Source organism: Anolis carolinensis, chromosome 2 (assembly GCF_035594765.1).
Source record: "Anolis carolinensis isolate JA03-04 chromosome 2, rAnoCar3.1.pri, whole genome shotgun sequence".
Classification (NCBI taxonomy): domain Eukaryota; kingdom Metazoa; phylum Chordata; class Lepidosauria; order Squamata; family Dactyloidae; genus Anolis; species Anolis carolinensis.
This window is the reverse complement of record NC_085842.1, coordinates 174298127-174316115: the sequence shown is the minus strand read 5'-3', so window position 1 is coordinate 174316115 and position 17989 is coordinate 174298127. Positions and strand designations below refer to the sequence as shown.

At 42.6% G+C, this 17989-nt stretch overlaps 1 protein-coding gene across 3 annotated transcripts in view; it reads left to right on the top strand.

Annotated features, from left to right (window-relative positions):
* The window catches only part of eif4b (eukaryotic translation initiation factor 4B), a 42981-nt gene extending 25418 nt beyond the window's left edge, over positions 1-17563 (top strand). For all 3 annotated transcript variants that reach the window (XM_008116390.2, XM_003224443.4, XM_062971130.1), the window contains 9 exons: positions 1308-1424; positions 1876-2058; positions 2591-2828; positions 3953-4062; positions 8524-8743; positions 10536-10603; positions 13319-13433; positions 13584-13656; positions 15331-17563. In XM_008116390.2, the coding sequence (XP_008114597.1) occupies positions 1308-1424; positions 1876-2058; positions 2591-2828; positions 3953-4062; positions 8524-8743; positions 10536-10603; positions 13319-13433; positions 13584-13656; positions 15331-15411 (1205 nt within the window). In that variant the 3' untranslated portion in view covers positions 15412-17563. The remainder of the gene's footprint in view (positions 1-1307; positions 1425-1875; positions 2059-2590; positions 2829-3952; positions 4063-8523; positions 8744-10535; positions 10604-13318; positions 13434-13583; positions 13657-15330) is intronic.
* Positions 17564-17989: the final 426 nt, after the last annotated feature.

The window sequence follows — 17989 nt, the reverse complement described above, 5'->3', positions numbered from 1 at the left end:
CGCTCCCTGCAGTCATGCCGGCCACATGGTCTTGGAGGCATCTACTAACAATGCCGGCTCTTCTGTTTTGAAATGGAGATGAGCACCAACCCCCAGAGTCGGACAGGACTAGACAATGTCGGGAAAACCTTTACCTATATATGAGTTTAAAACTAAGGCTACTGTAATCTTCTGACTTACCTTCCTCAGTTGAAGGGTCTACCTGTTTACAGGATTAGATTGTGATATCTTAAACCAGTGGTTCCCAGACTTATTTGGCCTACCGCCCCCTTTCCAGAAAAAATATCACTCAGCGCCCCCTGGAAAGCGGGGCATGGCTTAGAGGGGTGGGCGTGAACCCTGCTCAAGATGGCGGAGCTGACCCCCTCCCTTACTCCAAGATGCAGGTCTGGGAGGGGGAGGGGGGCCACAAATGGGCGGCCAGGACTGGGATGGGCGGAGTTACGAGCTCTGAGGCAGGGCTGAGCTTCTATCCCTGTCCTGCGGTGCCTGCCAGGACACAGGGGGCAGGGCTAGAGGAGGGGGCGAGGCCTCTTCCCAAGTGCCTGACGGGGCTGAATCTTTATACCCCGCCCCCATGTTCTAACAAGTGCCTCAGGCGAGGTATACAGAGGCTCAGCCCTGTCTCGCGCTCTTGGGAAGAGGCCCCGCCCCGCCCTAGTCTGCCCTTTAGTCCTAAAAGGCCTCTCAGGAGAGGTATAGATTCTCAGCCCTGTCTTGGGCTCTTGGGAAGAAGCCACGGCCACTCCTCTAGCTCCGCCCCCTGTATCCTAACAAGCGCCTCAGGTGCCCAGCCCTGTCTCCGGCACTTGGAAGAGGCCCTGGCCCCGCCCCCATGTCCTAATAGGTGCCATCATCGCCCCCCCGGATCGCTGCAGCGCCCACCAGGGGGCTGTAGCGCCCACTTTGGGAATCACTGTCTTAAACCATTAACTTTTAAAAATTAAAAATAAAGTGTATATATTTTAATATATAATATAATTTTACTGTTTTTGATCCAGACTTCTAAGATAATGTGCTCTGTCAATTTTAATACTGTAACATTAAGATACAGTATCTCCCTACTGCATAGTTTTGGAATTCTTATTTCTTTGGGACACCTGTCTTTTAAGACCTGCTTTGGCCATATTGCCTACCATGAACCTTCAATAGAATATACAATTTAAATGCTTTCATATATAATTTAGCAAGAATGTCAGCCGTGAGGCGGATAGGACGTAAAACAGCCTGTTCCTCTGCATATATTTATGATAATTTAATCATTTCAAATCCAACTACTACAAGTATAATTTTCTTTTATTTTTTAGGGTATCGGGACCGTGACCGTTACGATTCGGATCGGTACCGTGATGGTCCCCGAAGAGAGATGGACCGTTTTGGAGGCAGAGATCGTTATGATGATCGTAGGGATTATGATAGAGGAGGTATTTTGAGTCACACACTTGTTTGTAGGCTGAAACATTAAATGGAATCTCATGTAGGCATCTTTGTTGTAGCATTTGCTTCTCTTTCTCTGTTGACTTTCTTTCATGTCCCCTTTCCTGTTGCTAAGATTATTGGAATACAGTCCTTTTTGTGTATGTAGTGAGGCGACATTGGAAAGTCTTTCTTTCTTGAAGCTGAAAATAATTGGGAAATTATTGGTAGAGAAGTTGTTCTGAGCTGGTAGATAATTTGTTATTGGAGTTCTAACAAACAAGTTTTGCTTTTGTGTTTCAAGCTCACCTGTTGTCCTGAAGTCTTTTTCCTGTTCTGACTCCCCACAGAACACCCTGTGGTTTTGCTATCAACATTTCCCAGAGGGTAGCCATTTTACTGTGTTGCAGCCAGTGGCTTCTCAGATTTCTAAATCACTGTAACTTCCCTTTCCTGCAGGCTTTGACTCAAGGTCAGGCAGTAGCAGAAGAGCCTTTGGCAGTGGATACCGTCGTGATGATGATTTCAGGGGCGGTGGGGACCGTTATGAGGACCGTTACGATAGGCGGGATGACCGGATGGATCGGTGGAGCAGTTCACGAGATGACTATAGCAGGGATGACAGCCGACGGGATGATAGAGGTAAATTCAGAAAGGAGGACCTTTTTGGTGCTGTGGTTTTTGTGTATTGCTACAGTAGTTTTTCTGTCTTTAATTCTAGTTGCACTCCTAAATGGCAGTGGTGAGGGCAAATTGTTTTGAATTTGATTTGAATTTGATTTTAGCAACTCCTTTGTCTTCCACTTTTTGTCTTTTCCCTTACATCCCCAAACTAATATATACAATATCCTGACAGAACACATGGTTGAAGGAAAATGTATGCAGAATGGGCAATTGCTTTTTTCTTTTCTTTTTTTTAGTTAAAGGGTCAATCTGTAATTCTATGGTTTCTTTTGGTCTCTGGTTTTGTTCTGACTTCTGTGTATTTTCAAGATCTTCATTTGGTGGAAATGGGATCTGCAATCCAATTTTTAATTTTCTCCCACTCATTTAGAATTTTCATAATTTTCTTACTGTTAGTTAGTGTTAGTGTTACAGTCACTTGTCTCCTTTTACATTTACTGTTTCTGCACTCTTCATTTTATCCAACACCCTCTCGTACTTTCTCTTTAAGGTCCCACTCAAAGGCCGAAATTGAACCTGAAGCCCCGGAGCACACCCAAGGAGGAAGATACATCCGTGGCTCCTGCTACTCAGTCCAGCCGTGCCGCCTCCATCTTTGGGGGGGCTAAGCCAGTGGACACTGCTGCAAGAGAGCGTGAAGTAGAAGAGAGACTACAGAAGGAGCAAGAGAAGCTGCAGCGTCAACTGGAAGATGATAAACCCAGACTGGAACGACGACCTAGAGAACGGTGAGTAGCAAGGATGGGTGCATTGTATGAAAGATCCCAATAGGCGGCAATAGCATGTTGAGTAGCCTGCAAACCTTAATCTGGCATGATTCAGGCTCAATGTAGATTACCTTGCAAAAGTTAATTGTGAAGATCCATCAGAGTCTGTTCATTTTGAAGAATGTGGATTTTGGGACATTCTGTCAGCAGCCCTTCTGTCAGAAGTGGTCAGTGTTACTAGATAATTGATAACATGACATTAAAAAGCCATTTTGAAACCATCTGTGTTTGCCAGAGCCAAGAAAGTGTGATCCATGGACTGCGTGCAGCTCCTAAGGCTGTGGTCGTCAAAATCTTCAAATCTCAAACATGTTTAATCCAATATTTTCCCCACACAACTAGTCTGTGGGAATGAATTTTGCCACATCCTCTCTTGTCTATTTTTGATACAGAGGAGACCTTTCTCCCAAAACTGAAAGTACTTTCTGATTTGTGTCCTAATTGATAATATGGCTTCTGGGGCTAAAACAGGGGGCAGGAGTTAATGTAACAAAGTATCCCCAATGCCCCTTAATGTAGACAGGAAGCAAACATTTCAACTCAGGGAAGCAACGGGTTGGCCCACTGAGTGAAGGATGTGTTCAGTTCCCAAGTTTATATAAATTGTGTTGTGTTCCAAACCACAAAGATAGGCTAAGGCTATGCAGTTGCAAGACCAAGCTTACAGTTGTTATTTGACACCCTCCCCCCCAACAATGCTGCCTCAGTTTCTATTCAGAATAACTTGATACAAGCATTCCTTGCTTTCTGTATTTTTTTCAAACCCAACCCGTATTGTATTGAGTAAAAGCATTATGTCATCTAGTCAATTTCCCTTTGCCGGGTCCTGAAAATGTTCATGTGCAGATCGCCACCATGATCACAACAGATCGTACTGACCCCAGGGATTATGGAAAGGGTAGACACAAAGTACATCTTTCCCAAGATGTGATTCATCCAAGCTCTATATAAAGAAAGCATTTTCTCATCCACACTGAGCATTTCATTTGATTTAACTATGGTTTTGTATGCAGTTATTTGTGCCTGATTTTTCCAGTGTCTCACAAATAGCCCAGTTAACCTTTGCTACTTTGTGTATGCTTTAGGCACCCCAGCTGGCGTAGTGAAGATAATCAAGAGCGATCACGGACTGGGAGCGAGTCCTCACAAACTGGTAGTACAACTCCTTCTGTGGGGACAGGCCCAACAGGGAGAAGTAAGTTGCAGTCAAGTTATAATCCTGTCAGGCAAGTTAAACAAGCATGTTTCTGATCAGCCCTGTTATTTATCCTGATTATAACCAATCTTGTTGCATTGCATTTTATTTATCAGGCAAGTTCACTGTGTATATACATTTTGAAAATTTGGGGATATAGGGATTTATAATACAAAACAATATTAGTGTTTTATGATGTGCTGTTATTTAGGACCCAAACTCATAAGAAAACAAGCATGTTGCAGTCAGTGTATTTCATGTTGCAGAAAAGATCCCTCAGGGAGAGAGGTAGACATGTTATATGGTTCACTTCACTGTGTTTTTGTTTATTCCATAAACGTATTAATAGGGCTTACCGTATATACTCGAGTATAAGCCGACCCGAATATAAGCCGAGGTACCTAATTTTACCACAAAAAACTGGGAAAACTTATTGACTCGAGTATAAGCCAGGGGAGGGAAATGCAGCAGCTACTGGTAAATTTCAAAAGTAAAAATAGATACCAATAAAAATAACATTAACTGAGGCATCAGTAGATTAATGATTTTGAATATTTACCGTTTTTCAAAGACAAACTGTAAACTAGCTCTGTAAGTAGAAAAGGAGGGCCAAAAAAAAACAAAACAATATGGTATCAACAATAACTTAATAATAAGAATAAGAATCTGTTTGTACTAATATTGGTAATAGTAACAGAGTTGGAAGAGACCACTAAGGACCATCTAGTCCAACCCCCTTCATTTTTCCTTCATGCAGGGAAAGCACAATCAAAACACCCCCAACAGATGGCCATCCAGCCATAATACTATTACTATTAGTAATAGATGGAAGGGAGCTCTAAGGACCATCTAGCCCAACCCCCTTCATTCTGCTTCATGCAGGAAAAGCACAATCAAAACACCCCCAACAGATGGCCATCCAGCCTTAATAATATTACTATTAGTAATAGATGGAAGGCAGCTCTAAGGACCATCTAACCCAACCCCCTTCATTCTGCTTCATGCAGGGAAAGCACAATCAAAACAACCCCAACAGATGGCCATCCAGCCTTAATAATATTAGTAATAGATGGAAGAGAGCTCTAAGGACCATCTAGCCCAACCCCCTTCATTCTTCCTTCATGCAGGGAAAGCACAATCAAAACAACCCCAACAGATGACCAGCCTTAATAATATTAATATTGGCAATAGTAACAAAGTTGGAAGGGACCTCTAAGGAGCATCTAGAGCAAGGATCTTCTGCCTTTTTCGTTCCCTTCTCCCTTCTTTCCTTCGCCCCCTTCTCCCTCCCTCCCTTCTAACCTTTCTCCGTCTCCTCCTCCTTCCCTTTTCTCTTCTTTCCTTAGCTTCCTTCCTTCCTTCTTGCTTCCTTCCTCCCTACCTCCCTTGTCTTCCTCAACCTCATCCTACCTTCTTCCTTCCCTCCCTCCGTCCTTCCTTTGCTTCTCCTCCCTGCTTTCCTCCTTTCCTTTCTCCCTCCTTTTCTTCCTTTCCTGGCCCCGGCGACATGACGGAGTTCCTGCTGCTTGCCTGCCTGACTTCCAGACTTCCACCGCAAACGTCACTGGTGGCTGGAAGCCTGACTGGAAGACAAGCAGGGCGCAGAGGGCGCCCCGTGAGCGGCGGAGAGTGTCCCATGGGAAAAGGAGAAAGGAAGCACCACGCACGGCAAGAGAAGCATGGAGGGAGGCGTGCGCCTCCATTTCCCCTACTGTCACCATGCACGCGGCCTCTGCTCTCCACGCAGCAACCCAGCAGGGTTGCTGTGCAAGACCAAAGAGGCTGTACACACAGAGACAGAAGGGGAAACGGAGGCGTGCACCTCCATCCACAACGCTGCCTGCCTGCCTCCCTGCCTCTCTTCTCTTGCCATGTGTGGTGCTTCCTTTCTCCTTTTCTCGCGGGGCGCCCTCGGCCACTCGCGGCACGCTCTCTGCTTGCTGCCTGCCTGCCAGGCTTCCAGCAGCCAGTGACTCTTGCATTGGAACTCTGGGAGTCAGGCAGGCAGGTGGGCAGCAGGAACTCAGTTGTGTATGGAGGGAGGCGTGCGCCTCCATTTCTCCTTCTGTCTCTGCGCACAACCTCTCTGGTCTTGAACAGCAATGAGCTGGGTTGCTGCTGGGAGAGCAGAGGGCGTGTGCGCGGTGACAGAAGGGAGAATGGAAGCATACACCTCCCTCCATGTTTGTCTAGCTGCGTGTGGGCCTCCCTTTCTCCTTTCCGCAGCAACATCGCAGCGGACAAGGAGGCTGCAGAGGCGAAGACAAAGCCGGGAGGTGGAAGACTGGGTGATAGCAGCGGCGGCAGCGGCGACTGCCCCTGCCTCACTTGAATATAAGCCGAGGGGGGAATTTTCAGCCCCTAAAAAAGGGCTGAAAAACTCGGCCTATATTTGAGTATATACGGTAATAGTTTTGGTTGATCTTATCAGGGAGTATCACAGCTTGAAAATGCAGGCTAAAAATACTGGGGGACATATTCCTTTAACCATGTTAAAGTGTATTTGTACTCTGCACTGGTGGAAAGGGTTTGTTAAGTCAGTCATGGATTTCCAAGTTGCATCCATATTCCTTGGCTGTGCAACTATCAAACACCCCCAGCTTTCCACCCAACTGTGGAGCTGAAGAGGTAGCAGTGATCACTGTACATCTGCCAAGGAAATCCCTACTCTTCTGTACCTTTGAAGTTGGAAGAAAGGAAAGTTATCCATTGTATTTTCCAGAGTGCAATGCCATTATTTTGTGGTTAAACCTTTGGAAGCCTATTCTTTCAGAAAAATAGCAACATGGCATTCTCATTTAACCCCAGCCCCTTATTTGATTTGGAATTTGAGATTGCTTGGGCGGGAAGCTGGTTGCATCTGCCAGTGAAATTTGGAAGTATTGCATTCAGTTGAACACTGACTTGAAGCTGGACATAGAATTATGGGAGCAATTTAATATCACTGTGATTTCAGTTGTCTTCAGTTTTTAGCAAACCAAACCAGCAACCAGTCACCTTGTTAGGAAGAAATAGCGTTCTGCCATATTTTAACACACAATTTATCATGTGTTTTAAAGTTAAGGCAATACTGTATTGAGAAAGGACAGCTATGCAATTGATTGTATCAGGAGTTCTGGGATAAAGAGAATGATAACTGTGGACAACAGTTCTCTTGCACATGTGTAGTTTTTTCCTGTTTACTGGATGCAAATTTGAGGTTTCCAGCAGGTGAAGAGCAGGTGGGTGGGACTGGATTTCTTGCAAAACAAAAAAAGACCTCTAGAAAGATTATAATTCCCTTCTTCCCTAATTCATCAACCATTTCATAGTATCCACTGCAGGCAGATAGAGACATTGGAGTGAACTGCAGGGTTGGGCTAAATTGCTTATCACACACAGCACAAAATAAACTCCCTTTTGGCTTGGGCCAGGTTATTTGAAGGACCGTATCTCTCTCAACAAAGTTGTTAGAAATCTACAATCATCTGGGGAGGGCTTTGTCTCTGTCCCACCACTCACTCAAAAGCATTTGGTGGGAACAAGGAGGAGGGCCTTTTTGGTGGCTGCTCCCAGGCTGTGGCGACCAGGATTTTCCCATCCCTGCTGGCCTTCTGTAGGCAGATCAAGACATATCTGTGTTGCCAGAGGAGGAGCAGGTTGCTTGGGCGGTTGTGGGTAGGAATTTGGAGGGGGGTGTAAGCTTTAATTGTACTAATTGTATTTTAACTTTATATCAATGACACAAATATTTAGTTGTGAGTTTTCAGGGCTGTATCGCCATGTTTCAGAAGCATTCTCTCCTGACGTTTGCCCACATCTATGGCAGGCATCCTCAGAAGTTGTGAGATCTGTTGGAAATTAGGCTAGTGAGGTTTATATATTTGCAGAATGTCTAGGGTAGGAGAAAGAACTCTTGTCTATTGGAGGCAAGTTTGAATGTTGCAATTTGCCACTTTGATTAGCATTTAATGGCCGTTCAGCTTCAAAGCCTGGTTGCTTCCTGCCTGGGGGAATCCTTTGTTGGGAGGTGTTAGCTTGCCCTGATTGTTTCATGCCTGGAATTTCCCTGTTTTCAAAGTGTTGTTCTTTATTTACTGTCCTGATTTTAGAGTTTTGTAATACTGGTAGTAAGATTTTGTTTATTTGCATGGTTTCCTCCTTTCTATTGAAATTGTCCACATGCTTGTGGATTTCAGTGGCTTATTTGTGTAGTTGTTAGAGTGGTCCAGCATTTCTGTGTTCCAACCTGGGCACAGTATATTATTTGGGACCACAGAAATACTGGACCACTCTTGTCAATAGAACATAAAGGCAGTTTGGGCTTGTTCTACCCTTATAATATACAGTGTGTAAACTGACTGGGTTACTTAGTATTGGTGAAGAATTGTCAGCAAGTTGCTTGAAAGGTGATCCAGAAGAATTTGCTTTCAGCCACAAAATGGAAGCCCTCTTACCTTGCTCACATGTTATGCTTTCTAGCCTCACGGAGGAGGGAGAGTGAGAAATCGTTGGAAAATGAAAGCATCGGCAAAGACGATGAAGGTCTGTCTCCCACTTCCAAGTCTCCCAGAGAAGAGAAGCTTCCCCTGAAAGTGATGCCAGCTCCTCCACCTAAAGAAAATGCCTGGGTGAAACGCAGCAGCAACTCTCATCCAGCGCGCTCACAGAGCTCTGACTCAGACCAGCATTCCCCCACAAGGTGAGGGTCTGTGGAGGCTGGGGCATGCTGTTCAGTATATCTCTTTCACACACAGATTACCTTCAAAGACGGATAGAAACCTGTGGACTCCAAATTACATTTTTAAAATATGTAAAGCTTGTAGAGAACAAGGTTGCAGAAAGAATAACTGGGAAGTGTAGGAGATTCTACACTTTGGGTTAGGAATCAAAACAAGCCCTGAGTTGTAAAGTTGAATTCATAATTGTGGAATAAGAATAGGGCAGATCATGCATGGAGAACCTATGGCCCTGTAACTGTTTATGGACTGCAACTCCCATTTGTCCCTGCCAGTATGTCCACTTATCTGGGGTTAAAGGAGTTACAGTCAAGTAACACCAAGAGGACCATAAAGTATCTAGCCCTTTTGTTGAAAAAACGCAACTGTGTAATCTGACATTCTTGACGTTCATGAAAATAACACCCAGGTTACTATGAACTAAAATGGCCCAGTTGTCTGCTTCTGTATTGGCATTTATTCGATAACCACTTTCTGTTTTTAACATCTTGTCATGCTTCATCTGTAACAAAAATAAGTTCTAGGCTTCTTTTGAAAAAGCGAACTGTTACACATTAATGTGTATCGAATGAAATGTAATTTTGAGATTAACGCTAAAGCTTTAATTATAATGCAGGCCAAACATATACGCAGACCGTCGTTAACTACTGATACACAGTCTCAAAGTTTGAAGCAACAAAAGGTCTCTGCTGATCTGTTCCTCATCCGGTTCCCATAAGAGATTGGATTCTGTTTGACTTGCGTTTCTTCAGCTTGTTTTGCTAAGTGGCTCCTGTTTCCTTTAGCTCATTCAATTTGTATACACAAGCCTTTGACTTAATTTGCATTTGTAGTTTGCTTCTCTTAGTCTTGGGAAATTGGGAGGAGCTCCAGGCCACAGAGTTAGGAAAAACCCTCACTCTTTGACCTAGAGCTCCATGGCTACAGCTGGGGATTCTGGGTGTTGTATTTAATAGAGCCAAAAATGCTCAGATTAGTTAATGTTCTTCCCACAACTGATTTTATGCAATCAGGCTATGAGCAACCAGGTTTCACATCCTTCATGACTTAAATGTAGAGCCACTTGGTTAAACAATAGTTAATTTTAAAACTAAACGTGCATGCACAGACTTCAAGAACTGGATTGAACAGAGGTAGGCTGATGATGGTGGCTACATGTTGTTCCTTTTCCATCCTTCCTTTCTTCAGTGTCCTTTTTAAATGTTTAAGCTTGAGGGCAAGCTTACCACTGATGTCTACAAGTCTACTTGTCTAAAAGGCTATAAATGAATAAAGCAAGTCCGGTTTGAAAAATGTGTAGGGCTTGCTGTTTTTAGATTGAAGAATGTGAATTTTTTTTTCCTGTGAGACTACTTGTAGCACATGTTGGCTTCTGAGAAAAACCTTCCTGATGCTTGTACTGAGTTCAGTTCAGCTCTGAAGCCAGTTCCTTTATTTTAGGCCCAAACTAGCAGTTGGCAATTTATAAGGGCTAAAAGATAGATTCACTAGAGCAGGGGTGTGGTCATACAGCTCTTCAGATGGTGTTAAATGCCCAGATACCATCGGTCCAAGCTAGCAGTGCCAGTAGTCAGGGCTGCTGGGAATTGCAGTTGAGCAACATTTAGGAGGTACGTGATTCTAGCCTGTATATGAGGAATGAAATCTTTAACGTACATCTAATGAATTCTTAGAACTAAATCCAAGTTCTTCAACATATATAGTGTTGTACCAGTTTTAGGAAATGACAACTATTCCACCTGTATTTCCATGCAGTGGCAGCCAGGCAGTGCCACACCACTCATCGGAAGATGGAATGCTCCCTAAGAATACCCCAAGGAAAGGTAAGACTACAGTGCAGCAGCCTTTGAGAAGCAGCAGTGGATGAACAGCTGAGAATTTACACTCTGTGCAATTACGCATGCAGCCTCTCTTTCCTTACATTAGAAATCTTTTGGATGTGCATAATATTTCTGTGTGAAGTGTGTACATTTTTCCATTGGCTATTTTGATCCCACCTTTCCCCATTCAAGGGCCCAAGGCAGTTAACAGCATTTATAAAATACACACAATACAAACATTAAAACAGTACATAATACATAATAAAACAGTGCTGAAAAACATTAAAACCTATGTATTAACATAAAACTAAAAATCCAAAAAATTCAAATGTATAACATTTGAAGTATTGATACAGCAACTGAAATTTACAAAGAAAGACTTGTTTTTGGTGTTCCCAGAGATGTTCTCAGAACTAAGCATTTCCCGGTGTTTGGCATGTGCTCTGGTTTGTGGTAGAGGAGTGCACACAAATTTGGTTAACCTATCTGCCTGGAGACAGGCATGGAAGTCATGTATATCTCAACTGCCTTAGGTAGCTTGGTTGGGTTTGAGTCATAGCGCTTCCATCTTCTGTTTCTGAAATGTGGGGTGCCGCTCACGATGTGCAGATTCCTCTCATCTTTACCAACCAGGAGTAACTATGATAATTACCCAGTGTTTCAATTGTGGCATGTTGAAAAATTGATTGGTTTTAAATGGGGATAAGCCATAGAACAATGTCCTCAGGGCAGTTTAAAATATAAAAACAAAGGCAGACAGTACATCCACAACTTTTCCAATTGCTGTTGATGCTATGGGTGACTTCATGTTGACCCTATCCTATGGTTTTCTTGGCAGAATGTATTCAGTGATGGCTTAGTGTAGCCTTCCTCTGAGGCTGAGAGTGTATGACTTGCCCAAGGTCATCCAGTCGGTTTCCATGACTGAGCAAAGATGAAAACTGGTCTCCTGCAGGCCCAGTCCAATGATTATGCCACCACATCATGTTGTCTCTGTTATTACTATTACTCATGGCTGAGTATAATTGTCTTCCAAGGGTAGTGTGGTCTGTAGATGGTCTTTCACATTGAAGACATAGATTTCCAGATAGAAGACAGTCACAAGAGTTTGCTTGATATGCCTTCTTTTCACCCTGTATTCATGCCTTTTCAGTAGCCATGGCACTATTGGTAATAGTTGACCTCCAGTTACAATGATTGAGTGCCAGGGTTTCTCAGTTCTTGGTATTCATTCTACATTTTTTTAAGATTAGCTTTAAGGTCATTTTAAAATCTCTTTTGCTGTCCACCGAGGCTTCATTTTCCTTTCTTGAACTGAGAGTAAAGTAGCTGCTTTGGGAGATGGTGGTTGGGCATTCAGACAATGTGGCCAGTCCAGTGAAGCCAGTGTCTCTGTTATAAGAACAAAAGCAATCAATAGCATAACTTTTAACTATAGAAAGAATGAAATCAGCCAAATTTTAAATTATTTTCTTTCCAAAAGGGGGCAGCAGAGTTCTTTAAGATGTTAATTGAAAGGCAGTTGTACATTCAGTCTGGTTTGAAAAGCTTTTGTCTGTTCTCTTTATCTTGATTTCACTGCATGTTTGCCTTCTTTATTTACTTCATATCCTGCCTTTTTGCTGAAACAATGGCACAGAAAGCGCTTTACAGTAGTAAAGTAAAAAGACAATGTAAAATACATAGACTGCAAAAGAATTAACGGCACCCAGTTTAAACCCTTTCATCAGCATTGAAGGTCTGTCTGAATATAACTATCTTGGTCTGCTTATAGGGAAATAACAGGGCCCAGTCAAGCCTTTTTGGGAAGGGAGTTCTGGAGCCATGCATTAGCCACTTAGACAACCACTTCTTACGTCCCTAACAAGCATGCATCCAAAGGCCTTGAGGCTCGAGAATGCCCTCCTTTATGGATAGCCTACCCCCCGTTGTACAAGTCTTATAGATCCCCAGTCCAATGCCTTAGTGTCCTTTTCAGTCTTACTTGCGGGAGGTTGCTCTGATATTTGTAATAGATTAACAAATATTACTAAATGTGATGGTGACTGGGAAATAGGAAATGGTATGATTCAGGATTCATTTTCCTGTCTGAAATAAAGGGAATTGGTCCCACCCTCCCAGAATTGTGTATTCAGAACTCCCACTTAGTTCAGTGTCCTTACTTTCAGGTAAATGGAATTCCACCCTTAATATCCTCTCATTGCAGGCAGGGACAGTGTAGGCTGCCACAGACAGGTTCAAATTCTATTTTATAATGTTGAACAACACAGCAACAAGCACAGAAGCTCACCAAGAGTAATTGAAGCTCTGGGTTCATTAAGAAGTGATAGTGGGAAGAGCTATCAGATGCTAAAGTTTATAATGGGGGATATGATTTGGAAATCAAATATTCTCAGAAGTGCTCTTCCTTTCAAATTACAGAAACCTACAGTACCTTCCACTCATCAAATTTCTTTTATGTACTTTATATATAAAAAAACAGGGAAGGTCCAACAAAAAGCAAGTATAGGCATGCTATAAATCTGATTGAAATGAACCTTAATTTGAGGTAGGTGTGCTGGTAGTGTTGGGATGCTTTTAAACAACAGGTAAGCCAAGTGGGCTAGGTAGGCATAAATGACAGTTGTGGGAATACTCGTATTCAGCTTGTAACTCCTTTAGATAGAAGATTGCTGTGAGCCAGAATAATGAGAATTTTTTCCTCCCCACTTGTTTCAGGAGATGAAAACAGACCCGATGGTGGACAGGAGAGTATTCCTAAAGCCCGAAGTGGGAGCTCTAGCCGTTCTCCTAGCGATGGAGGCAGCAGAGATCATTGGCAAGACTCAGATAGGTATCCACTTCACATTCCACCATTCAGGCTTTGAATTTGTTCCTATGTCACTCATGGTCATATTTGTTCTTGAAATAAATTCTCCCGTCGACTCACATTGTATTCAAACCTTCAATTGCTGTATATACACAATAATATTTTTTTCTTTAGGAAAGAAATCAAGAAAGAGCTTGACTCAAGATCTGCATCTGAGCCAAAGACATTTGAAGAGAACCCTACCCCTGTAAGCAATTATCTGCTGCTTTTTAAAGTCTTTGGGCAGGGAATCAGGTGGTGGGTCTTCATGATTAAATAAACTAGAACTTACCAGAATGTAGTTCTTTTTTCCTTATGTAGCTCAATCGCATTACAAATTTACATCTCAGTTGAGGTTAAAATGGACAAGAAGCCATGTTTCATTATTTGTATTTATATCCCACCTTTTCCTCAATCCTTAAAATCATGGCAGTGTGCAAATTCAAAGCAGGTACAGATAAAAGTCAATTAAAACAAAATTAAAATAAAAACAAATATAAATAAAATCAAAAGCAATTATTATAGATCTAGTGGTTTTGTAATGCTTAACAACTGTTACAGCCCTGGTTCCTATGACATTGGTTCCTATTGCTGTTTCCCCCCATAAAGTTAGTTTCTGTTTTACCAGATACCGTTCTCTCTGAACACTTGTCTACCTGGCTGTGAATAAGAAGTGAAATGTGTTTTTCCAGCTGATGGACTTCTGCAGCTATAGCTGGATAACACTTGGTTGTAAGATAGTGTTACCTCTAAAGTCTTCAGAGGGAGCCAAATGTCAATTTTCTAAACCATGAGCTGGAACAGAAGAAGCAGAGCTTACTTCAACTTTACCCAAAACTTCTCTAATGGTGATGGATCACAATTTTTGATAGATGAAAAGCCCTTGGTTCAGTTTTGACATTTAAAGAAGCTGGGATGTTAAAGTCTTCCTCCTCCTTCAGTCAAGGAAATATGATACTATTCTGGAAAGGCCAATACTTGGTGTAAGGCAGCCTCACATGCTGTTTTTGCTCTGGCAGTGGATAATACCATTATTTATTTACATAAGTCACTTCTCCCATTATTTATGTTCAGTGACTCATAGAAACAGGGAGGCAAGAATAAGTACTGAGTTCTTGTTTCTCTGCTTTCCTGTAATGGGAGGGACTACTACAAAAGGTTTAACAAAGTAAAAGTAAAAAAGGAAGCCAATATATGTTAAATAGGGACCAGAACAGGAATGACAGGTGATGCCCTACTACAGATCTGGGTTGATAAAATATCCCATAATGGTCTTTCTTTGTCCATCAAATTTGGATTGTTAGGAGATTTGCATTTTTTTTTTCTTACAGCCATTCTTAAGAATGGAAATTTAAAGCCAGGTTTCTTTGGTCGAAGCGCTTTCTAGTTCATCACATAGCTATTTTTTTCAACCCAGTAGTGCCTAAAATGGAATTGTTAGTATACTGTAAAACCCCTGTATCCATGGGGATAGCTTTCCAGGCAGAATGTGGTTATGTAAAACCAAGGATATGACTGAACAACATGAAATGGTCTTACTTCCGGTCCCAGCATGCCATAAAGCACATAGAGATCCCCAGAGAGGCATGCACTCTAGGGATCGACTAGGATGTATACCATAAAATTGCCTGGAGAACCTAACAAATTACAAGATACCGTTTCCCTCCTCTCCCCACCTGGCATGAGTGGATATGGGTTCTGCAGCTAGGGGCGTCTTGCTGTCCATCTTCCCTTCTGCATATGGTTTATGTATAGGTGATGCTATAGAGTCATAGTAGCATATGATAGTGCACTGTTTTGTTTTTAACACTCCTATAGAGCAGTCCTGTGTCTGTTTTTACATGCTATTTAACACACCTTTCCTGTTTTTTCTCCCTTGCAGAAATTTAGCTATGCTAGCAAGTATGCTGCTTTGTCAGTGGATGGTGATGATGAAGCTGAGGGAGATGAGTATGCCGACTAAATTCTCCAGTCCCTCTGTGTCATCTCCTAACCAGTTGCCGCCCAGGAACATTTGGAGAGCAAAACCAAACCTTTATTCAGACAAGACAGAAAAAAATAAAAGCCTACAAGTCAACATCTCCTTGGAGAGACCTTTCTTAAAATCTTTCTTTAAAAAACAAAAATGAAAAAATGATACAATTTCTCTTGCATGCTGCTGCAGCCTATAAAGTATTGAACTAACTGGAGAAATCCCTGTTTTAAAAAAAGTGTAGCAAGAGAGGAAATGGCAGGTGTCTTTAAAACAAGCAGACAAAAGGAATAGGCCCAATATGTGTCTTGAGTGTGACTTCACGCAGCTTCCAATCACGTCCAGAGCCCCAGGTTCTGCCTGTTAAAGAGCTGAGGTTAGTGGTTTGCAGGCCAGGTTCCTGTGTGAGAGAGAGACAGAGAGAGAGTATGTATTGAGACTTGGGCAGCTAAGAACTATTGCTTTCCCTGTTTTGTCAGCTTGGTTGACTTCTGTAGTATAACCTGAAATAATCTGCTTTGAAAGCCTGAGTGCACTGGGGAAAGAGAGCAAACATGCTTCAGTGACTGGAGGAAGGAATGAGGGGCCTTCCATGGTAGGGGCTGTATCCTTACATAAGTTGGAGAGAGTGATGAGCAGTTCCTCTCCCACAATCCAGACCGTTTTGAAATCCAGCAGAAATGAGCAGGGGCAGGCTTTGTAGCTTTCCTACCAAGGGCATCCTCTTGGGAGGTCTCGGAGCTGCACTCCTACCCTTGCCGACAGGGAGAGTGCTGACAATTGCTGTTGTATAGAAAGCCATTGCCTACACGGTTCAGCCAAAAGGTGCAATCTTTCACCCATCACAACCCAATCTGTACTTGTGAGGGCTTTTTAGTGCTGAGTGCAGGAGTAGTGCAGTTTGGTTGAATCATGCAGAGAGCCGTTTTACAGGCGCCACCATATGGAATCAGTTTTCAGTATCCTCCCTGCAGGAGACTGAAATATATGAAGGAACCATTGGATTTATAGGAATCAGTCGCTGGGAACAATTTCTGGGGATGATGAAATTTCCTTGGACTTTTTTTCTACCCCTTCCTAGACCTTTTAAATCATTGAGCTAGTACTACACACATTTATCCGAAATTTAAATAACCACGTTTTTACATTTTGGGTAGTGTTTTGCAGTAGTCAGAGTCTTTGAAGGTCTAGCTGAGCATCTTTTGCTGTAGCATCATGTGACTGTTTGCCTTCTTTTTTTCTCCAGCTTGGGCATGTCGGTGACTGGCAACTTTTTTTTAGCTCTTATGGCAAAAGGCTGACTTTTGTTCCCCTGAACTTTTTAAATTTTTGGTCCCAATTCCCTATCATCACCCAACGTTATGAAGAAATCACTTTGGAGTAGGCTCTCCTGTTGGTTGTTTAGCACTGGGGTTCATTCATTCTTGTTCCTTGTGCTAATGGGCAAGGGAAGCAGGGGAGTAAAACTGAACTAGCACAAGGTTTTAATAGCCCATTCTTGAAGTCTTGTATACAGTGGTGGATGTAGAACATCTGGCTAGAAGGAGCGTCTGACTTTATGAGGTGGCGCGCACATTCATTGGGGAATTGACGCATTTTACATAGTTTGTGGGGGGAGAGCAGTTTGATTTTTTGCTCTTGAAACAAATCCTAACTGGTTGAAATTTATAGTAAAGCTGGAGTGGTTGGTGTCTTATTTCAGTAAATTTTAGCTACAATTCATGTCCTTTGAAATTTAAAGAGCATTTCCATCTCCTATGGGCAGGATCTGAAAGGGTGGGGGAGAGGCCCCACTGTGAGCAGAGATAGATTTCAAATGCAGTACTGCTTTGAGTCTGTTAAATGCAGAGAAAGGGGGGCTACGCTGGAGGCATACTGCTGATTTGCATACCCCAGAAGCATTCTCCTCCATCCCCTTGGCATCCCTCTCTCTCTCTTTCTCTCTCTGCTATCAGGACAGGTTCACAAATGGATTGAGGTGCATTTTACACATTCTGAAGACATGTAAAATTTGTACAAAATATCTTCTATGAAAATGATTTGTAATCTGTGTGGACTTCCTGGGAGATGTCTTTTATTATGTAAAATTCCCCTTCCCCACCCCTTGTTTTTTTTCTCCAAATAAAACTAATCTTTAAAATAATGCTTCATTGCCAAAGAGTGCTTTGCAAGTGTTAGTTTGTCTTCTGCAGTACAGGCAGGAGGAATTGGTAGGTCAATGTGTTGTCGAAGGCTTTCATGACAGGAATGGCTGAATTGCTGTGAGTTTTCCGGGCTGTTCCAGAAGCATTCTCTCCTGACGTTTTGCCCACATCTATGGCAGGCATCCTCAGAGGTTGTAAGATCTGCTGGAAACTAGGCATGGGAGGTTTATATATCTGTGGAATAATGTCCAGGGTGGGAGAAAGAACTCTTTGTCTGCTGGAGGAAAGTGTGAATGTTGCAATTAATCACCTTGATTAGCATTTAATGGCCTTGCACGCTTCATTCCTGCCTGGGGGAATCCTTTGTTCGGAGGTGTTAGCTGGCCCTGATTGTTTCATGTCTGGAATTTCCCTGTTTCTGAGTG